Below are 23,998 nucleotides of genomic sequence, written 5' to 3'. Positions count from 1 at the left end.
ATTTTAATTTTAAATTCATTTTAAAATGTTCAGTTCAGTAGTGTTAAGTACACCAATATTGTTGCAAAACAGATCTCCAGAACATTTTCATCTTGCAAATCTGAAACTATATACTTATTAAGCAACAACTCTTCTTTTGCCACTCCCCTGGCCCTTGTAACCACCATTCTACTTTTCTATAAATTCGACTACTTTCGATACCTCATACAAGGGGAATCATAAAGTATTTATGACTGGCTTATTTCACTTAGCATAATGTCCTTGAGGTACATTCAGGTTGTAGCATGTGACAGCATTTCCTTCCTTTTAAAGGCTCAGTAATATTCCACTGTATGCATACACCACATTTTGTTTATCCACTCATCCGTCTGTGGACATCTGGGTTGCTTCCACCTCTTTGCTATTGTGAATAGTGCTGCCTCGAACATGGGTACAAAAATCTCTCTTCAAGACACTGCTTTCAATTCTTTGGATTTATACTCAGAAGTGGGACTGCTGGGTCATACGATAGATTTTTAATTTCTTGAGGAACCTCCATACTGTTTCCGTAGCAGTTATACCATTTTGTAATCCCACCAACAGTGCACAGGGGTTCCAATTTCTCCACATCCTCACCAACACTTGTTCTTTTATGTTTTTTCAATCGTAGCCATTCTAATGAGTGTGGCTTTGATCTGCATTTCTCTGATGATTAGTGATGTGCAGTATCTTTTCATGGGCCTGTTGGCCATTTGGAGAAATGTCTATTCAAGTCCTTTTTGGAATCCAGTAATTTGATTTTTTTGTGGTTGACTTTAGTTTCACCTTAGACTTCAGACAAGCTCTCTTTTGGCAGAGCTCTAGTTCACTGTTAGTCTTCCCTTGTCTCTAGCTTTGAATTAATGCAGCCAAACTAACGTTCTCAGCCTCACCTTGACTGCTTCACTTTAGGCACAGCTCCAGGAGCAAGACCAACTACAGAAGGCTGCTCTTGGCAGTGAAGGAGGTAACCTAATACCCGCTTCCTGACCATGCTGGCAGTATTAGGTTGAGCTATCGAGAAGGTGAATGCCAGAAAAAGAGAGAAACATTGATTGAATGAAACATAGTAATAATTAAGGAACTGGCTTGAAAAAACATGGACAGTAGTAGGGAGGGTTTAAATGTATTACCATTAGTAATAACAGATGACAGTAGATAGTCCTATAATGCTGCATTAAAACTACATACAGGCATGTGGTTCAGAGGAAACTCTCTTTGGAAATTTCTACTTCTTAAGCTCCAAGTGAATAGTTTAAAGATTCTAATTCTGAAAAATTGTCCATTATATTTTTTCTACCAAGGAGAAATGATTTTGATGGCAATTTTTAAAATATGAATTTCCTGCTATTTTCTATCTCTAAGTACCTAAAATAATGATTTTAGAGCTTTATTTTTTTTACTTCAGGTGATTCCTGCAAGTTTGTCTTGTTCTGTGAAGGCTGTTCATGATGCTCATTCTTTCCCTAGTGCTTTATTCAGCAGACCTGATCCTCTGGGACAGAGCCAGAAGAGATCAGCCACGTTTAAGAGAGGCCCCACGTGTGAGAGCCAGAGGATATACTTGAGAAGAGCATATCCATCAACTATTCTGATGCCAAACTTATTGGAAGTCAACCATTGCCTCAATAGCACACATTCAAAACCTATTTTGAATAGTATCATTCTTAGAGAAAGTCATCTGTAAATAAAAAAGAAAGCTCCCCATGGCCTAGACAAACTGAAGAGGTGGCACATGACACTATGAAACATCATAATATCACACTTTGATTTCTGGAAGAGAGGAACAGAAGCATTTAACTCCAGCAGCATTCATAAGGTAGAGGGCATCATAAATACAGATACATACCTGGATCCTGGGCCAGCCAAATAACATGGATCCTTCACAAGACCAAAGCCATTGTTTTCCCCCAAAAGCACATCCTTAAAACACAAGAGGCACAGTGTTATTACCAACAAACGGGTATTTAAATTTACCAAGGGGGTGGAGGTATAAAGGAGAAGGAACATTTATTGGAGGTCCATTATTTATTATCAGGCATCATGGTGGCACTCTTACATACTAACCCATTTCATCCTCAAAGCCCAGGAAGTACTGTTAATCCCACTGCATTGATGAGGACACAGGCCCCAAGAGGTTAACTTTCCCAAGGTCACAAGTGGCAGAACCTCAGTCTACCTCACTGGGTGCCTCTCCTAACAAAGACATTTTCTAAACAAGAGAAGTCTGATAACAATTATCTCCGGACTTCAAACGACTCCTATACTTGAAATATTATGATGAAAATTAAATCAAAGGGCCAAGCTTTCAAAGCAGCAATAGGGAAATATGGGAGATGCCAGGAAAAGGAGAGTTTATTGAATTCAGCAAAATCTCAAGAATTAGATATGAATCTGGCTTGTAATCAGGTTGAAATACATTCTCTCTGGGAAAAACATCTCACCCACATGTAATGTCAGTAACTCTGGGGACACTTCAAGGGTAGTCATTATTTGTTTTTGTTTTAAATAAGGGTAGCTATTAGTTTCCTGAAAGGGCTGTAGGTCAGTTTTTGTTAGTGTAAGATCAGTTCATATGTACAGGTCCCTGATGAAGATAATCATGTTGCTATTGATAAAACTCTCAATTATTTATGATAATAGGAGACAGGTAGAAAATAGGAAAATTAAATCCACATGTAATCCCTAAACTTAATTTCAACAATTTATTTCACCATTTTTTCTGTCCAAAGGGCCGATTGCTTTTCATCAGCCCACCCCACTCTCTTTCTTTTTTTTCCTCCAATCATTGGTAGAGGTACTAAGAAGCAACGAAAAGAGCCAAAGGTGGGTGGGAGAAGGTCCAAAGAAGAAACAACCCTGAATATTATTAGTAACTGCAGCTTCCCCCTACTCGGCATTTACTGTGTGCTGGACACTCAGCCAAGCTCCTTATAATCCTCAAATGATGTGCCTGGAGCTGTGTTAGGCACCTGACATTTCTTCTGTAATTTAATCTATAACAATGGGGAGAGGGGAGGTAATTGCAGCTCAGAGAGGATAAGTATCTTACCCACAATTAAGTAAGCAGCTAGGATTCAAACCATGATTTCCTCAAAGCCTAAGGTCGATCTTTGGAATCTTAAGTTGAATGGTGGCTGAGCTGGATACAATCAGATGTCAGTGCTTTGAGAAAAAGGAATTCCATGTGTCTCTGATTTGCTCAAGTATCACTAGAGGGAATGGGAATTCCTACTCTCCGCAAAAGCCTACAGTCCCTTTATAACCAACAAGGACCTACTGTATAGCACAGGGAACTCTGCTCCATATTCTGTAATAACCTAAATGGGAAAAGAACTTGAAAAAGAACAGATACATGTATAACTGAATCACTTTGCGGTACACCTGAAATTAACACAACATTGTTAATCAACTATACTCCAATATAAAATAAAAAGTTAAAAAAAAAAAGTCTTGGGCTTCCCTGGTGGCGCAGTGGTTGAGAGTCCGCCTGCCGATGCAGGGGAAACGGGTTCGTGCCCCGGTCTGGGAAGATCCCACATGCCGCGGAGCGGCTGGGCCCGTGAGCCATGGCCGCTGGGCCTGTGCATCCGGAGCCTGTGCTCCGCAACGGGAGAGGCCACAACAGTGAGAGGCCCACATACCTCAAAAAAAAAAAAAAAAAAAAGTCTTTCCCCACTCCACCCCCTCTGTTGACATGAATGTTCACCCTCGCCAATAATTAACTGGAAAGCCTATCTAGGTCCCCTTAAAGCTCCTAACCTAGTAACGTTCAAATATGTATTTCTACTCTATTATTTCCTTTGAATTACAGTATGAGCTTGATATTTCTGTGGGTGTATATAAAATAAAAGAACTCAGACCCAGTAATAGGGCATTGAGAGAACTCTACATCTCCTGTCAATGGAAATACCATTTGGACAGAAGGAAAATGCCTTCCCAACCTAGCAGAAAGCCCAAGGAGGATACATTCCTGTTGCATTTATTTGCTTAGATTGGGCACGTATGCACTTTCAAAGAAGACTTGATTTTCTATAAACCGGTAAGAAGTATAAACTATTATGACAATTTAGGAAAAAGCAGTGGCAATGGGAGAAATACCAGGTATAGAGTTATGCCAACAGAAACTTGTTAAGTGTCTGTTTTTGTTAATTGTCTCTAACTTCTTTTGACCGACTTAAAAGTACACCAGTTCTTATTCTTCATTAGGCACAGTACAGTTAGAACTATAAACCTGAATCCCATCCCATTCCGATTCTCACTCTTCCTTTGGATTCTCAATTAAATATCCTAATATCTCTATGAGCAATGAAATATGAAGACAGTATTCATCTACTTTGTAATATCAGCTTCAAGTATCTGCTAAAATGAATTAGAAATTCAGCTTTAAAATTTTTAAATGTTATTTAAATGTGTAACAGTAATTGATAAATGTTAAAATGAAATCAATTCACTGGCTGGAGTTTTCAGATATAAGATGTTTAACTCTCACCTCCCTCCAGTCGCCCAGTCTTTTTTGATACCGGGAGGTAGCGTGGTATAGCGACTTAAAACCTCTGGAGTCAGATAGTAGGGGGTCAAAACCTTGCTCCCACTATGTTGGGCAAATTTCTCAGCCTTTCTGTGCCTCAGTTCCCTTATCTATAATATGGCGATAACAACGGTATCGCCTCCTTTGCATAGATGTAGGATTAATTTTAAGCTTATAAAACACAGTACAGTGACTGGCACATAGTAAACATTTGATTCTTAGTAGCTATTTGTAACTTTACAGTTTGTGGAAAGTTGATTCTGTTATTTATCCCCAAGCTTGTTGAGAGGAACTACAAATGAAATACAAGTTGCATCCTACAGAATCCAGACTGCGTCCAACACTGTGGGGTCCCATGCATGGAGCAACGTCCTCAGCCATCCAATGGCTGTCACATCATCACATGGTGCATGTGCTACATCTAAGAAGTGAGGGTCTCTGAAAATACAGTGAGGACCAGAGGAGACTCTCACTCAGCATCTGGGGGAAAAAAAAAAAAAAAAAAAAATACCCCACCAGGAATCTCATTTCTCCAAAAGGTTTCTTTTTACAGCCTCTGCTATAGTTTAGATCTGTGCCAACGAACAGGTGTAAATGTCCATCTCCAAGGCAGAAATGTTTGGATTTTTTCCTGCAGCTTTGCAGGGCCTACCTACTTTAAAACAGTGAAGGTTTCTAAAGTCTCACAGAAAGTAGGAAATAGCCAAGAATTTGATGTGCCCTTCAGCTCCGTCACTAATATCCATTTGTTCTGCAATTCCGCCTTTAAAATGAAGAGGAATTAAAGGAGACGGAATGGGAGGCTGCTTGTTCAGAGATGACCACAGCTGGCTAAGGAGAGGCCCAGGGCTGCTGAGTGTCTGAGCAGGTCTCAGGCTACAAAAAGGTGGCAGCCTTCTACAGTCATCGTTTCAGGCCCAAGAATGATCACGTTTTATAAACAGAGAAACTGATTTCCATGCTGACCTTGTTTGGGAAGCAAAAACTATCCTCACTAATGGACTTTTGAAAAGGAGCTGAATCCTTGCCCAAAGCTTGTAGAATCCTGCTCTATTAGCATCTGCCTGGCAGGAGCAAGCAGCATTTGTTGGGATGCCTCGGACTGAGCCAGCACCAGAAACAGACTCCATATTTTGGGTTTAACTCAGCCAGATGATTTAGTCGCTACAGGGTCACTTAATTTCTGAGAGTCCTCTGAAGCTGGGATGAGAAAAATAGTTATTTAACACCTTCACCAAAGCTTAATGATAATGGTAAAAGTTACTGGAATTTATTCAAATAAATAATAACATCTTAAAATATTAACCACAATAATTATGTGGAGACTAGTTTAATTTTGTTTTTCACTAGTTCTACAACTAAGGTAGATAATGGGTGTATGAAGAAGATGCAAGGGGCAGACCTTGCCATGGACCAGTCTCAGGGCAGGCACGGTGCAGCTGCTGAGCCAGGGAATGAAGGAGGAAGCCTAAGAACACAGTCTTGATGCAGTTGCAATCTGCGGGATGATAACCTATTTTCAGAATCTGTAGGAGCAAATCAGCGCAGATAAAGTATTTCACGTTGAAATATTTCCCCCCTCTGGCATCATATTCCTCACATTAAATAATTTCTAAATATGGTACTCGCTTTATTAAAGAGAACATAAATAATGTTCTGTATTTAGCTGTCTTTCTAGAAAGTTTTTCAAATAACACCAAATAATTGGGATTTAATTGGGATCATTTCTCTATACTGCCTATGTTTTAGCTCTATTTCCCAGTTTACCAGGCTTGAGAACTATCTGGAAGGGAAGGCAAAATAACATTCATAACCATCCAACAAATTCCTCAAGAGAGAATAATGACATCGATCAGAAGATGATTTAGTTTTCACCTAAACTTTTCTATTTTCTTTAGAACATGGGGAGAGAAATAGAGAAAATGTTTGTTCTGCTACACGGTGAGCTAGCAGAACCGTAGCTAGCAGAACAGCTAGTTTGATGGGTGAAGCCCATCAAACCAGCTGAAATGGCATGTTACACATATGGATTTTAAAAGCGTCTTAGGGGTAGGATAAGGACTGGAAATTAGCTCTGTTCTTCACGCTAAGGGGTGAAAAACAGCTACTGGAGGCTTATGGAGGATTGCCTCTATAGACTGTGTGTGTGTGTGTGGGGGGGTGGGGGTTATATTGGGGAGAAGATATTTCTGAAGAGAAAATATCTGGGAGGGAGCAGTATTTTCTCACAGTGCTGTGCGTATGTGTGTTGCAGAAGCAGTGCAGCAGACAGATGTCTCAGGCAGTAATGGCTAACTCTTCTTTGTCCGAAGCTGTTTCCTCCAACTCGATGCCTCCCCCACACAACCTCCAACTCTTTGTCAACATCCTGCTCATCCTTTATAGCCTGGTTCATATCCCTTCTCCTTCAAGAGATGCTCTCTTAGATCCTCTCAGAATTACTATCACTCCCATAGCATCTTATTTATGACCACTCCCAAAGCATTCACTATTCGTGTTAGTTATTTATACGTAAGTTCATAGTCCTTGCTCAATTGTGAACCCCAGGAAGGCAAGACCCTTATTTTCCTTTACGTTTCCTTTAAACCTATAAGCAGTCCTTTTCGTAAAACATATGCTCTACAAATGCTTGCTGAATGATTACATTCTCTGCTGGGGAAAATAGAATCTGAGAAGGGACAATGGAGGGGTATTCTACCCTGTGGTAACATATATGTGAATTCCTCACATCTTCTTACCTGGGAAGGGAACCATGAGGCAGGACATCGACCTGCAGTGCACGTGGAGCTTGAGGATGGGCTAAGAATTAGGGGAATTAATAGACTCCTGGAGTCAGAGTGCTCGGAGTTTACTCCTAGCTCCGCCTAAAATTTCCAGTGGAAAGCACCTCGTGATCTTTTCATAGTCTGGAGACTTTATGAGAGAATTGGAAAGTCTGACATTCTCCTATCTCACCACGATAGTACACAGAAAGAGACAGAGAGACATGGATTTGATATGGATAATATACTCCACCACATAGGATTATTTTGAGCATTAATGAGGTAATAAACATAAAAGCATACTTAGTTGAGGGCCTGGAGCTCAATAACCAACAATTATCAAAGTCAATAACTATACTTATTTTGTAAATGCAGAAGTCCAATAGAAACAAAGAAGGTAGGAAGCTAACGTCTTTAAAATACTGAGACATAGCCTCTACTGCATGAACTTAAAAAAAGAGAAAAGAGGGCTTCCCTGGTGGCGCGGTGGTTGAGAGTCCGCCTGCCGATGCGGGGGATGCGGGTTCGGGCCCCGGTCCGGGAGGATCCCACATGCCGCGGAGAGGCTGGGCCCGTGAGCCATGGCCGCTGGGCCTGCGCGTCCGGAGCCTGTGCTCCGCAGCGGGAGAGGCCACAACAGTGAGAGGCCCGCGTACCACAAAAAAAAAAAAAAAAAAAAAAAAAAGAGAGAAAAGAAGCAAAACAAACAAAAAAACAAAACGCAAAAAAAACCCCAAAACAAAGAAAAAAGATAACCCCTAAATTTTCCTAATCTAATTCTTACACTGAGAAGTGGGTGACACTAAAATGAAGTTATTATATATATGTATATACTACATAATACATACATACTATATATGTATGTGTGTATATATAGTATATACACTTGTCTCCCAGTACCCCCAGGGAATTGGCTCCAGGACCCCCAGGGACGGATACCAAAATCCACCTGATGCTCTATACTGATAAAATGGCATAGTATTTGCATATAACCTACACACATCCTCCTGTATACTTTAAATCATCTCTACTTACAATCTAAATACTATGTAAATAGTTGCTGGTGCACTGGCAAATTCAAATTTTGCTCTTTGGAACTTTCTGGAATTTTCCCAATATTTTCCATTCCAGTGCAGAACCAGGAATACGAGGCCTACTGTGTGTGTGTGTACACATATACATCTATATCCATTGATACACACACATATATATGTATAGATATCTATATCGGTATACGATACATGTATCTACATAAGATATCTACACAACTGTATCGATATCTATGTATTATATATCTGTATCTCTGTAATGATCTCATCAGACAGGGGCACTGACAAAGCACCTTATGAAAACGAATGCTACTCTCTTGCGTGTAAAAGGAAAACGAAGAGGAGAGGAGGGGTTAGAGAAGCCGCACTAAGGCTTCCAGGGTGCAAGAGGCAGTGCTAGGACCCGCTGGCTGCACATACCTGGCGCTTGTCAGCGGTGGGAGATGACCGTGACCTCATGTGGACAGGGACGGCCTGGACGCCTGAGCGCTCCAGCAGGTCCTCGGCCGACATGGACTTCCCGGACCTCCCGGCCGCGGACCCCCACGGGGAGGGCTCCCCAGGGGTCCTGTCCAGCCTCTGGGGGCCCTTTGGACCGCCGTTAGCTCCACCGAGCAGTTCTCTCGGGGCTTGGTCTCCGCGGCGCCGTTCCCCGAGGTGGCGGCCGCCGGCAAAGGAGCTGCTGCGATCTCGGGGGGTCCGTGGCAGCTCCCCGCCACCCGCTTCCGCGGTGGCCGGCTGGAGGGCGGCCTCCCTGCGGGGCGGCAGGCTGGGCTCCCGCAGAGAGGAGAGACTGGAGGCCGCTGCGAGGCCGGGGCCCTCGGGCGCGGCCTGGAGGTAGGCGCTCTGGGCGCGCTCCCGCAGCGGCCCAGGCTCCTGGAGGCCACAACCGGCGGCAGCGGGCCGCTTGCCGGTCTTGCGCTGAATGTAGTCGGCCAGTGCGCTCTGCTGGAACTGCTTCAGCTCAGGTCCCGACAGGCTGAGGGTGGAGCAGGCCCTGCCGTCTCGTTCGAAGATGCGGCGCCGGTCAGCCACCGAGCTCTCCGCGAACTGAGGTCCCTTCCTTGGCGGGCCTGGGAGCGCCGGCTCGGCCTCCTCCGAGACTCCCACCTCGTGCATCTTCTCGGGCTCCGAGTACGAGCGCTTCTTCTGCTCGGGGGTCAGGTGCCTGCGCGGCCCCCTCCGGGCGGCGGGGGGCGCGGGCCGGGCAGGGTCGCCCTCAGCCGGGGTCACGCTGTGCCGCTCGCGCGGGGTGTGCGGGGAGGCGGAAGCCGGCGCCTCCGGGCTCCGCAGCCCCACGTGGGCCGAGGCGGGTCGCAGCCTAAAGGGCCTGGCAGCTGTGGGCGTCCCCGGCTCGAGGTCCCGGCGTCGAAAGGAGGTGGCGCCCAGGACGCGGGACTGCGCATCCTTGATGCTGTTGCGGTAGGCGCGGCTGAAGGGGGCATCCTGCACGGGCGACCCTGGCGTGCGGGGCCGGTCATCGGGCCACACGGCCTCCTTCTCGGCCTCGCTGAAGAGCTGGAAGGTGCTCTGACTGCGGAGCAGGCGAGCGTCCCGCCTCGGCTGCTGACCACACAGCTGCCAGGAAACCTCTTCCGGCTTCGGCTCCCCGGTTTTGCAGTGCGGCTCCCCATTGCCTAGGGGTTCAGTGGATTCGGAAAAACGGATATGGGCCTTTGTCTCCTCCAAGTCATTCCCCAAAGTATTAGAAGTTGGGAGTGTCCTGCTGGGCCTGTGGTTATAACCGTAACTAGAGCTGCCCGCACTCGGGGGTCTCTGGCTCCCTTGCTCTCGTTGCTCGATCTTGGAAACCTTCTCCAGCACCGAGCAGTGGGGCTTCCCATACTGGAAGCCCTGCAGAGCCAAGGCGCTGCTGGAGCTGAGCCTCCTTCGGCCCAGACTGGATGTCTCCTGCGGGGGTGGGGAGGGCAGCTCTTCATACCTTGGGTCTGAACTGTGGAATGAAGCCAAGGCACTGGTTCTCCCCTCAGGCCTGGGATAGGAAACTGACCTGTCCAGCTGGCTCCTGTGATCAGGAACAACAGTCCTTCCAGAGTCCTCTGCCTTGGTGCTGACTGCACAGGTGGACGTGCCTTCCAGGTAGATCTCCTGGGCTCCCCCTCCTAGATCCAGGCTGCTTTGCCTTCTTAGACTCTCAGGAATGTTTTGGAGGGAGGAGAAGGCAGATGTGGTCTTGCCGAAGTTGCTTGGCATGCTCTGGCCCAGGCTGCCTCTCTCGAGCCTCCGCCGGAGGTTGGCATTGTGGTCTTCATGGAAATCACCCTCCCAAGGCTCTGAGGGCAGGAAAGATCTCTTGTCTTCACCCACTTGCCAGGCCTGAGCCGGAGGGGATTGGAGGCTGTGGTAATTAGAATATTTGTTGCCCTGGGTGCTCTTTCTCTCACTGGGATGTGGGCTGTCGCCTTGGAGAGGTGTGAGAAGTCTCTTCAGGGAGGTCTCCTCCTCGTTTTCAGGCACTGAGAGGAAATGGACTTTGTAGGGGACACATTTGGCCGAAACTTCAGGTTTCCTCTCTCCTGGGGACACTGAATCATGTTCTAGGGGCTGGCAGAAGGCAAAGCCAGGCCTGCTAGATCCACTTTGGTTCCCATTCTCATCAAGGGGGGCCGTCTTGTCGCAAGCTCCCTGCGGAGCTGGATACCCGCCCTCCTTGGCCAGCGCAGGGTAGAGGGTGCCGTTACCACTCACGGAAGGCCGGGGCACCTGGGCAAAGTGTGGCTCCAGGGAAGGTACTGGGTAGATGCCAGTCGGCAGCAGAGGTTGGCCAGGTTGGGCCTTCTGGGTGTAATTATGCTTGGGCTTCACTGGGGGGCTGTTTTCTGGACTCTTCTCCAGCACAGTATGCAGCTGTTCCTCTATGAAGGGAGATTTCAGGGTGCCTGCAGAGTTTGCCTGAGGCCGGCAGAACCGTTTCTGATCAAGGCTAGACCAGGAGCCAGGCCGTTCTCGCTGCCGGAAGGCCGCATAACTGTCACTCCGAGCCGGGGGCAGGGGCACACCCACTTTAGGAGGCAAGTTGTCCGAGGTGGTCTCCAAGGAGCTGGGGCAGTGCTGGCTCCAGGAGGGGGGTGCCGCTTCCTTGCCCCGAGGAACACCAGGCCATTTCTCATAGCCCCGACCATCTGCCAATGCTCGGGCCTCCTTACCTTGCAGGAGCAGGCCTGAAGAGTTCACCTCATACTCTGCTGAGACCCCCCTCCGGGGATCATAGACCGTCTTAACATAGCGAATGTCTGCCTGCCTCATCCCTTCTAGGAGGCCACCTCGAGCAGAAGTGGTGTCCACGGAGCCTGAACGCTCCCGGCCAGAGATGCCAGGGGCCGGATATTCGAGGATGCTAGAACTGGCGGAGAAGGAGCTGTAAGCCGAGTCTCTCTTGTTATGGAGGTGGCCAAGCTGCTCAATGCTGCTGGTAGACTTGGCCGGGGAGAGAGGGTGGCAGGGCGGGCATCCCCCGCTGGGCTCCAGGCTGTCCGTGCTCCCCTGGGAGCTGCACCGGTCGGGGCTCCGCCTCAGATAAGCACGGTCATAGCCGGAGAGGTCCCTGGTAGAGGAGCTGGAAGAAAGGGCGGCAGCGCAGTCAGCAGGGAGTCCGTATCATTCAGCAGGCTTACAGGCACGGGACCCAGCCTATAAACGCACCCTTGGGAAAGATGTTTGGTTTCTGGAAGGGTGGGGGGAAAGGGCCATATTTGGGCCTTGCTCAGCCTCCCTACGTGTCGTCACTAGGAGTAACTGCCCAACGCTGCAACCTACATGCCACTCATCAATCACCCAGGCTCGCCGAGGGAGAAGCGGGGAGCACGAGGAAGCCACGCGGCCCCTGGACACGGGCGGCACACTGATGGGATGTGCTCCATGCCGGAAGTGACATTCTGCACATGCCAAGAAATGAGAGAGGTGGGCGAGGAAAGAGGAAGAAGAGTGATGGAGACTGACATTTTATGTCTCTTGGGGCGTCTGTGGGGAGAAGGGGAAAGCTTAGTAAGAGACCAGGCACGTGAATGGGTGAGGGAGACTCTGCACATGTCCACGGTTTTAGTTAATATCTTTCCTTTTTATGGAATTGGAGGGCTACTCCCTGGCAATCTTCCTGGAATCTCAACTGTACAAGAGACAGTTTGTTTGTGGGGGAGAGAGCCAAACACAAAACTGAAAGAGAGAAATACTGAGAGAATATTATAGAGCTAGAAAAAGAGGATGAGAGAGAAGGAGAGGCAGGCTGGATAAGAAGCTTTAATCATAGGAGGCTCTTGGGTGCTGGGAGCCAGTCACCCACGGACCGCTTCCCAGAGTCTGGGCAAAGCCTCATACACTGGAGGGTAAGACCTCCTTCACGAGCTCGTCCAGGTGATTTTCAGAGCCTGCTTGGGGGAGGGGGAGTGACTCTCACTCCTGGCATCATACACCCCAGAAAGTTGCCCTAAGACAGAATTACTTATAATTAGCTTTAATTATAAAATCAAAATATACTTCACCCCAGCATGTTGGGGGAGAGAGGACATGGACATAGGAAGGAGTAAGTAGCTCAAAAATCAAACAGCAGTCTCAATAGTTCAAACATTTGTGACTCACTATTCTCCAAAGAAGAGAAAAGAAGTACTAAGAGTTCTTGCCTGAGGTTTTCCATTTTAAAATGAATAGGCCTTTAAACACTATTAAAATTCATGGAGCTATTATTATATTTCTAGATCTCATGTAAGTAAATATGGTGTCTTAATGGCCGAGTATGCGATAATGCTTTGTGGCTGGACTGTCTCCAGAGTATATGGGAAGAGACTATAGAAGGATCACCTGCTGAGTCAAAACTGGCGCTGGAATTCAAGGAAAAGAAGACTACATTTTCAGCAACTCACCCTAAGAATAATTTTCTCTATCAAGGGAAGTGAACTTACTGAATGGAGCATCCTGCTTTGGGAGGGACAGGTATAAATTCAAGGGAGAAAGGAAGGGAACAGCTCCTGAGCCAACCAGATTAGGGAAGTCAGTCCTGGCACCCAGTGGCATGGTATATGTCACTGCCAGTTTTTACTCCCACTCTCCTCTAAATGAAGAGGCTGTGATGAAAATGCACATGACACGGCTCAGTTGAGGATAATCCCATATGACCCGCTTGTACTTCCCTTTAGCTCCTCTAACAGAAGATTCAGAGCTAATACTCTGAGGGCACATGGAAGCAGTAGACCCCACAAGGGCTGTTTTGCTCATCAATTCCATGCAGGTGGTAGACACTACTTAATCCTCCTCCCAACTGCTAAGAATTTTAGCAGTCTTTCACTAAAAGGGCAATTCAAATCTAATTTAGGAGCATGCAAAAAAAATCAAAGTGAATAAACCGATGGCTTTACTGTAACACTGTTGAGTGGAAGGAAATGCCACCACCAACATATCTCAAAATACAGATGGTATCTAGAAATATGAAATCACTGGTAAATCTCTAGCCAGGCAGAGCAAGGGTAGAGTGGGTTCCATCCTGTAGCCAAGGGAAACTTAACCCACCATTCCTCAGATGGAATGCATCACATGAGGACCAGAAGTGCTCTCCCTGCTACTCAGGGAGGGCTATGTCCCTGCTGAATTCCCATTCCCAAGCCGACTGGGAACTAAGACCAAGTGACCTATGCCATGCCATGACATGGAGTGCCCTGACATCACCCTCTAGGAACAAGTTCTTCTACCGTGTTCTGGAAGCAGTCATTCTGACTACCCTGGCCATTCCTGCTTCCAAGATGGGGTACTCTTAATGATGGTTGAGAAGAACTTGGCATGAAGGTCTTCAAGCCCTGCAAAAGTTGCAGCCAACACAGAGACAGACTTACTCTTAAGATGAGTGCATCAAGTGTGTCAGAGTTCTTACTGTGGTCTGACAACTTCTCCTACCTCATTTTCTACCGTCCTCCGTCTTGCTCACCGCACTCTGGCATAATGGCCAACTTACAGCACCTCAAACCCATGAAATAGGACTTCCCTGGTGGCGCAGTGGTTAAGAATCCACCTGCCAATGCAGGGGACACGGGTTCGAGCCCTGGTCCGGGAAGATCCCACATGCCGCGGAGCAACTAAGCCCACGCGCCACGACTACTGAGCCTGCGCTCTACAGCCTGCGAGCCACAACTACTGAAGCCCGCGTGCCTAGAGCCCATGCGCTGCAACAAGAGAAGCCACTGCAGTGAGAAGCCCGCGCACCGCAACGAAGAGTAGCCCCCGCTCGCTGCAACTAGAGAAAGCCCGTGTGCAGCAATGAAGACCCAACGCAGCCATAAATAAATAAATAAATAGACAGACAGACAGACAGATAAATAAATAAATAAATAACCCATGAAATACATTCCCACGTCAGGGTCTCACGGCCTTTGTACTCGCTGTTCCCACAAAAAACGAATGCTCTTCACCTGGGGCAATCTCTTCCCCTTACTCAAGTCTCTGCATCAGAGAAGACTTCCTGCTACTCAGTAAAAAGCACCTCTTCTGTCCTTACTGCCTGTTACTCTGCTTTACTTTCTTCATGGCACTTACCACTACTTGACATCACATCACCTCTGTTTGAAAGTATTAATATTTTCTAAATACTTAAACCACAGCAAAAAGCACAAGTGTAGGGCTTCCCTGGTGGCGCAGTGGTTGAGAGTCCGCCTGCCGATGCAGGGGACACGGGTTCGTGCCCCGGTCCGGGAAGATCCCACATGCCGCGGAGCGGCTGGGCCCGTGAGCCATGGCCGCTGAGCCTGCGCGTCCGGAGCCTGTGCTCCGCAACGGGAAAGGCCACAATGGTGAGAGGCTCGTGTACCGCAAAAAAAAAAAAAAAAAAAGCACAAGTGTATGCAAACATTTCCTAAAGCGTACTCCCAGAATATTAATTGCTTAGGTGACCAAATATGTTTGGAAAATACTGGGCTAGATGACTTAAATAATTGTAATTACTTTAAGACTCCTGAGTCCTTAATAAACTTGCTCATGTGATGTTCTTAAAGGAAAATATACTAAGCAGTGTTTTCTAAACTTATGTGACCCTAGAAACTTTTTCCCAAGGAGTATCTAATGGATTATTATTATTCCATGGAACACACCTGGGGAAACACATACAGCAGGCTGCGGGCTTTTTATGTCTCATTCAGTCTTGTACCCTCAATAATCAGAAATCAGCTGAGACGTAGTGGGTATTCCACACATATTTGCTGAAGGAGTGAATCAGTGAACACATACTGGTTCTTTAGAGTTTTGATACTGTTATTTCAGCCTCTTAGAGGAGGGGACCAGACTACACGACCTTTCAAGGCTTCTTCTAAAGTACATAGGGCTTTAGAAGTCCTAATACTTTAGGACCATTGTGAGATTTCTGTATGACGGCAAAAAGGCAGTGACAAGGATCTGACAGGAGGAGGCTGAAATACAGTTTTGGTGGAATTCCAGATCCAAGCCAGCTTGCAGGCAGTGAAAATTACATGTCTCCAGTCTCTCTGAACTTCTCTCTCCCTCTCTCCTCACTCCTGCCTTTCCCCAGCCCTAGAGCTCCCTCTTTCTCCTGCTTCTTAACGAGAAGCAGAGCCACACATTTAGGACTGAGACTAAGTAATATTCCTGGTTTCTGGAACTGTCAGAAGGCTGTCAGAGGGATGCCGCCCACCAGACCACTAGATGCCACTGTGTTCCTCAGAAACGTGCCAGGAGAGCTTCTCCGTCTACAGCTGCCAAGGGCTGACCCTCTGAGCAGAACTCAGAGCTGCAAGCCCGAGGCACGGAATGAACAGACCACAGGATGCTCTGGGCTGCAGTAGGAGCTGGGTAACCCAAGCTTCCCTTTCTCCCTCTCTCTTCCTCCACAGAGCTTTTGTGCTGACGGTCATTGTGTCAGCGGGAGGCTGTCCTGAAGCTTGAATTAGAGGGCAGACTGGTAGGTACAGTACAAGATCCACCTGCCTCTGGAGGTTGGGATGAGGAGGAAACAGCAGGTAGAGAAGCAGAACCTTCAGAATATTGCACGTCTGATGCCAACACCATCTTTCTCCTGAGGCCTCTTGGAGCTCACCATAGTTACTGCAAGCACTTATTCTAAGCACTGATTGCAGTCGTCTTATTGCTGCCTTTGGACAAGCTTGTATTTTAGGTCGCAGTACGACTTCAGGTTTAGGGACTCCTAAGGCTAGCGGTTAGGAGGCTCCGAAGGGCCCCACTGTTTAGGGGTACCCTGTTAACACACTCCTGCATTTTATAAGCGTGTGCCGGTTTATGCCATTAACCTAGTCCATTACTAGGTTTCACTGTACCTCTGACAAGTCTTCAGCCTAACTGTTGTAATTAGTTTTCATAGTTACTGAGTGCTCACTATGTTTCAGGAACTACACTAAATGTTTTGCATATGTTATTTTGCTTAATCCTCACCACGAGCCAATGAGATCTGTATTATGAATTTCATTTTACAGACAAGGAAACCAAGATCAAAGAGGTGAAGTGATTTGCTCAAGCTCATGCAGTAGGCGGTGAAGTGGAGATTTACACCGAGGTCTCACTTAAAAGCCCAAGCAGCTCACCATCGAGCTGTCCTTCCTTCACACTGTTAGGCCCCTGCACCTGACCTTCTAAAGGCCTGCAGTACGGCTGTGCCCACAGGGCAAAAGCGCTGTGTCTGCACGGGGCGTGGGCACTGCTACCAGCTCTGTTCCCAGAGCACACATGGCTCAGGTGGTGAGAAGAAAGTCTTTCGGGGTTACTGGGAGGGGCACGGGCAAGGGAGAGGAGTGTCTGTAACAAGGAGGGTAACCAGGAAGGTATCCTCACCTGCTGGGAGCCCTGCCCACCAGTCAGAGCTCTAGGATTTGGCCCTTGATTTGACCAGACATGAGTGTTAGGGGTTCTGAGTCCTCGCCCAATGCATACCCACCGCCTGGTAGTTGAGTCATCCTTCCAGAAACATCCTCCACTCCCTGATACAGACAAGCACTTGCATCTCATTTGTATGTGGGACCCATATTACCTTGACTTTCCTACCTCCCCACCATAACCTATATATCCAAGTACTTCCAAAAAAGTGCTAAGTGACAGAGCCTGCCTCCCTGGGATCAGAAGATGGATTCCGATTTGCACGGCTCCAAGTCTGTAGTAAATGTAGGGGCGTCCTGACTTAGTCCTTTAATATAAAGAACTAAGTAGGTGGTCAGGCTTGGCTCCCTTCTCCCCAGTCCCTTTCACTTGTGTAAGGTCTGATGACTAGAATAAATCCCTTCTCCTGTAACAACCGTGATGGCTCTGCTTTTCTCTGACTGGACCTTGACTGATAGAGTGACGAGAAAAGCAGAGGAAGAATAACTAGTATAACTAGTGTAGAGGAAGTACAGGAGATTACATGCAACGGCTTTGAAACCTAGCTTGGATTTGAGTCTTGACTTGGGTACTGATCAGATGTTTGACCTTGGACAAAGCCATCTTTCCAGCTTCAATGTCCTGTCCTGCGAAATGGAGTTAAGAACACTGTACCTGTTTCAAGGGTGTACAGGAAGGACCACATGAGGTGATGTATACATTGAGCGGTCCTCGGTGTGTTAACTGTTTCGATTGGAGCTAAGCTGGATAACTGGCTTTAACAGAAGGAGAAAAACCAACTGGGGAGTTCAAATACTGAATAAAATCATTCAGATAAAAATCAGATACAGAGGAATGGATAAAGAAGATGTGGTACATATATACAGTAGAATATTACTCAGCCATAAAAAGGAACAAAATTGGGTCATTTGTAGAGACGTGGATGGACTCAGAGACTGTCATACAGAGTGAAGTAAGTCAGAAAGAGAAAAACAAATACCGTATACTAATGCATATATGTGGAATCTAAAAAAATGGTATAGATGATCTTACCTGCAAAGCAGAAATAGACACAGACATAGAGAACAAACATATGTAGACCAAGGAGGAAGGGGGTGGGGTGGGAGGAATTGGGAGATGGGGATTGACATATATACACTATTGATACTATGTATAAAATAGATAACTAATGAGAACCTACTGAATAGCACAGGAAACTCTACTCAATGCTCTGTGGTGACCTTAATGGGAAGGAAATCCAAAAAAAAGGGGATATGTATATACGTAGAACTGATTCACTTTGCTGTACAGCAGAAACTAACACAACATTGTAAAGCAACTATACTCCAATAAAAATTAATTTAAAAAACCAGATACATATTTGAAGAAAGCACACTAAGCACTGAGGGAGGGAGTTGTCAGTTTTTCTAGTATAGTGCTATCACGTGTGATTGAGAAATGTCTGACTGAGAATCAATAGGCCCCATAAATATCTCAAGTGAGCAGTCAGTGTTCAAAATACTCCTGTCCTCTCTTCATGCCAGTCTAGCCCAGGATATGAAGATGACTCGTACACACATTAGGGGTTTTAAGAGGATGAGGATAGTGGGTAGAGAGACTTAGTACTCAAGATAAGTATAAGAAAACAATCTTTTCTGGGAACGGGACATTTGAAAGTAAGAAGCCCCTGGGTCTCAGCTGTGGCCACTTACCTGGAATGGTAGCTCTGGGGCCAAGGAGTGCCAATCGTGCCCTGAGATATCTGCATCATGCTGGCATCGGGTTGGTTCTCCCCAAATTTGGTTGAATGCCAAGAATGAGGTCGGCCCGCAGGTTCACTGCGCCTGGGGAGACACAGGAGAGGGACCCCCAGCGTTAGGAGCAATCTCAGCTGACCTCTTCACCAATGAGATTTATGGACTTGGAAGCAGAGGCTGCTGTATCCTCAGAGATGGAAAACAATCAAGTAAATACTGGAAAATGGATCTTACTGCTCATTTCTCTTAGTAACCATCATTTTTTTCTGCTTTATTCATATGTGTATTTTCCTTTTCATTCTGACATGATTTCAGTTACATAAAAATATTGCAAACTTAGTTTAAAGAATTTCTGAATAAACCCTAGTGCACTGTTGGTGAGAGTGCAAACTGGTACAGCCACTATGGAAAACAGTATGGAGTTTCCTTAAAAAAATTAAAAATAGAACTAACAGTATGATCTAGCGATCCTACTTCTGGGCATATATCCAAAGAAACTGAAATCAGGATCTTAAAGATATATCTGCACTCCCATGTTCATTGCAGCATTACTCACAATAGCCAAGATATAGAAACAACCGAAGTGTCAGTGGATGAATGGATAAAGAAGATGCCATGTATACATACAATGGAATATTATTCAGCCATGGGAAAGAAGGGAATCGTGCCATTTGCAACAACTTGGATGCATTATGCTAAGTGAAATAAGCCAGACAGAGAAAGACAAATACTGAATAATTTCACTTCTATGTAGCATCTAAAAAGGACAAACTCAGAAAAACAGAGTAGAGTGGTGGTTATCAGGGGTTGAGGGGGTGGAGAAAATGGGGAGATTTTAGTCAAAGGGTACAAACTTCAAGTTATAAAGATTAACGAGTTCCGGGGATCTAATGTACAGCATGGTGATTATAGCTAATTCCGTATCATATACATACTTGGATGTTGCTAAAGGAACAGATTTTAAATGTTCTCACCAGCCAAGACAGAAATGGTAACTATGTGACTGGATGCAGCTGGCATCTAATACAGTGGTGGTAATCATTTTGCAATTTATAAATGTATCAAATCAAGATGTTCTACACCTTAAACTTGCAGTGTTATGTACCAATTATATCTCAATAAAGCTGGAAAAAATCCCACATAACCTTCACCTAGCTTTCCTACATGTTAACATTTCATGCTTTATTAATTTAAGGCACATGGAGTTGCCTTGGTCTTTCTTTGCACTACTTATCCATATATAAATATGGGAGCAATAATTCCTGCCCACCTCCCAAGGGACTTCCTGGGGATTTTGAAGTTCTCTGTGATATCCTGATGCTGGATAAATGCTATTATTTTAATATCTTGGTAAGAACTACATAAAAACTACCAGCTACCTTGGTGTTAACACTCTGATCTGCGGAGTATAAACAACAAGATGCTCTCCAAAACAGTTTCTCATTTTGCAAGTCAATGACTTCACCTTTAAACATCCTGCCCTTATAACACAAAGAACTGACAAAGCCAAAGGGGAAAAGTGGGTGTTCTTCAGACTGCAATACTGAAGGATGGATGAATTTGGTAAGGAGGATTACACTACTATAGAAGGTCAGAGTCAAGAGAGAGTGGCTGGGGGGCTTCCCTGGTGGCGCAGTGGTTGAGAGTCCACCTGCCGATGCAGGGGACACGGGTTCATGCCCCGGTCTGGGAAGATCCCACATGCCACGGAGCGGCTGGGCCCGTGAGCCATGGCCGCTAAGCCTGCGCATCCGGAGCCTGTGCTCCACAATGGGAGAGGCCACAACAGTGAGAGGCCCGTGTACCGCAAACAAACAAACAGAAAAACAATAGCAAGGCTCCCTTTTAAATGTAAGCTATCCAGACCTTTCTTCAATTTCCTTCCCATTCATTCAAAGGCATCCATAGAGACTTTCTACATGGCAGCCACTATGCTGGCACTGGGGATCCAAAGAAGAACAAAGTAACACTAGACCCAAATAATTCACAGTACAGTAGAAGAGACAGCCAAGTAAACCGCTATTAAGACACTGAGATGGGTTCCGTAATCGAGAGCTGTACAAGGTGCTCAGTGAACTCAGAAGAGGCAGTCACCGAAAACACGAAACCATGAAAGATTTCTCCAGATGGCGGGAAATGAAAGAGAAGGACATCCACGTAGAAGAAACAGCATCACAAATGCCTGGAAATGCAGAAGAACACGGTACAAGCAACTTAAGTAGGTGGAGAGGAGATGATGAGAGAGGAAGGCAGCAGATGAAGGTGAAGAGCTAGGAGGGTCCAGATCTCACTGAAGGGTGTGAATAGTATCCTATGGGTTTGGAGGCCACCGAAGAACCTTAGCCAAGGAGGGCCATGTTCAAATTTGAGTTTCAGGAAGATATTGCCAATAATGAGAATAAATTTGAGAGAGACAAGATCGGAGGCTATCGTATTGGCCAGGGTAAGAGATAATAAAGACCCGGCACTAAGGCAGGGGCAGTGAACTTAAAGGGATGACAGATCTAAGAACCACCGAGGAGGCGAAATTCCCAGCCTAGTGAGCGCTTGGATGTGGTTGGTGTAGAAGAGAGTATAGTCAAGGAGGAAGGACGGTCTTCATGTTTGTAGCTTGAACTAGAATGGTAAGAACTATGGGATGGAGGGACGGGAGCGGAGGGAGGAAGGAGGGAAACAGAGCGGGGAGGCGGATGGCTCACTTGGGGTGTGCAATGTGAGGGACCTCTGGGACTGCAGTGGTGGACAGGAAGCAGTGGGGCCCACAGGACTGGAGTCTGGGCTGCACATACCCATTGAGGAGGCACAAAACACATGTCCTCTGAGAAACAACAAGCTGCTTGGGCAGAGTGCATAGGAGACAGAAAGGAAGTGCTTTCAGGATGGGCCTCCGAGAACTATCACAGTTTGGGGGTGGAACGGGGTTGGGGAGAGTCCAACAGAGAGTATGGGAGTTTCACAGCATCCTAGCGGGGAGAACGAGGGGAGGAACTGTCAGTCATTCCAACTGCTATCGAGAGGTGAGTGTGATGTGGTGAGTGTAGATGCACGTCCACTGGATTTGATGACTGATGAGTCTTTGCAATGGAATGACAGGGGCAGAGGTCTGATTAGGATGGGGTAAGAGGCGAATGAGAGATAAAATGGAGACAGCAAGGGCAGATAATTCTTTCAAGACCTTGGCTCTAAAGGGGAGAAAGAAGGTGGTAGCTAGGAGGCTAGAGGGGGCCAGGGAGTGAAAAGGATTTGTTCTTGCTGCTTTGTTTTAAATAATGAGAAGTATGAGCAAATCTGTATGAGACAGGGAGCGCACACAGGCATAGCCCAAGACACAGGATGAGGAGAGGTTGACGCTACGTAAGACTCATGAGGAAGTAGGCAAGGATGGGATTCTAGAGCACACGTGGAGGGCACGACCTGATGTAGGTGTAAAGGCAGGTCCACTGAAGTAAATGAGAAGAAAGGAGGAGCTAAGATGTTGATGCTCATATGAAACGGAGTGGGTGGGGGGACAGCTGGAAGGACTTCACACCCATTGTCCTCTATCTTCACTAGGAAGCCCAAAGAGGGGAAAGTGAGGGGCTTGACGTGGTGGATGGGGCTCAAGGGGCACGAGAAATGAGGACTGAAGAGTTGAAACTGATGAGAGATACTTAAAAGATTTAATAACTAAGATATGGTCTCTGCCCTTAAGGAGCTTACATTCTGGTGGGGAGACCAAATGAAGTATTACTCTAATAAATAATAAATCATAAAGAAATAATTCTTACAGTAAAGATAAATTAAGTGCCCAAGACTTGCAATGCCAAGACAGGACACCCAACTTGGGGAGCTGCTTCTCCGGAGTAGATTGCAGAGGTTAACTCTTTGTCCTGGGGTAGGGGGAAGATTTCATCCCAGGTGTAATATCGATACATTAAGAACAGGGTGCTTGTGAAACAAGCAAATCAGTAGGCTCTGAAAAACATATCCCTTTCTTTTGGATGCAGAACATATGTTGGGAGGTTTCAGAGAGAAATCTTTGTTTTATAAGATTCTTCCAATACGTACAATTAAGTGATGAAATGAGGAAAAAGAACAATGAAAAAGATGACCAAAATATAGCCCACCAACTCTCAGACCTTGCTGGAGCAGGATGGGTGTGTAAATCAGTGTAGCCTGAATAAAGAGCAGTTTGGCAACATTCAGCAAAATAATTTTAAAATAACATATCCGTCAAAAGAGTGAAACACAACCTAAATACTCATCAGTAGCAGACCAATTAAGTCAGTGTGGTACCTCCTCACAATGGAATATGTATGTGGCCATTAAAAGAACTGAGTAGTTCTATACATATGGATATGGACATATCTCCAAAATATATGGTTAAAGGACAATTGTAAGATACAGAACTGTGCGTACAGTATACTGCTGTATGTGGGGAAAACCATACATAATCACTTAACGTTTATTAATGTAAAGAGTATTTCTGGAAGAATACTTGAGAAACTAGAACCAATGACTGCCTCTGGGGAGGAAAACTTATTTTTCACTGTATTTCCTTTTCTAACTTTTGAATTATGTACTATGTACATGTGTTACCTATTAAAAAGCCAAGTATTTTAAAAATAGCCTCTCATATTGAAAATATAATTCACTGTACCTGGAGATAACCAAAAAAGTCAAAGAGCTGTTTATTGACTTTTTCAATGATGCAAATAATTTAATAAGCATTCCTAAAAAGCACAGCATGCTTTTACATTTTAGGATCACTCTGATCTTAAGGAAGATAAGGAAATATTTTCCTAAAGCATATTACATCATGAACATACCAATAAGAGTCAGAAGGCGATTTAATTTTAAAATTGAGCCAACTAAGTTTTGTGCGTGCATGTAATTCAAACAAAGCCCTTTTGTTGCATTCCTAACCACAAACAAGGAAGCTTAATTGCGTGGGATGGGTAGGCTGATGAAACTGGAACTAGCAAGTGACACGATGTCCTTCTTAGATGATTTTGCCCTAACACACAGAGAGATTCAGGAATGAAAGCATATTTTGGAGAAATCTACACTAAAGCAGTTCACGTC

General features: G+C 45.8%; 1 protein-coding gene across 5 annotated transcripts in view; it reads right to left on the bottom strand.

Annotated features, from left to right (window-relative positions):
• The window catches only part of SHROOM3 (shroom family member 3), a gene marked incomplete at its 5' end in the record, with an annotated part of 316,716 nt that overhangs the window by 25,416 nt on the left and 267,302 nt on the right, over nt 1-23,998 (bottom strand). For all 5 annotated transcript variants that reach the window (XM_081248837.1, XM_081248839.1, XM_081248838.1 and 2 more), the window contains 3 exons: nt 1,868-1,941; nt 8,781-11,937; nt 18,890-19,021. In XM_081248837.1, coding sequence (XP_081104963.1) covers nt 1,868-1,941; nt 8,781-11,937; nt 18,890-19,021 — 3,363 coding nt within the window. The remainder of the gene's footprint in view (nt 1-1,867; nt 1,942-8,780; nt 11,938-18,889; nt 19,022-23,998) is intronic.

The sequence above is a fragment of the Mesoplodon bidens genome (assembly GCF_964165515.1).
Source record: "Mesoplodon bidens genome assembly, chromosome: 1".
Lineage (NCBI taxonomy): Eukaryota > Metazoa > Chordata > Mammalia > Artiodactyla > Ziphiidae > Mesoplodon > Mesoplodon bidens.
The sequence above is the reverse complement of the archived record's forward strand: the minus strand, read 5'-3'. Positions and strand labels throughout refer to the sequence as shown.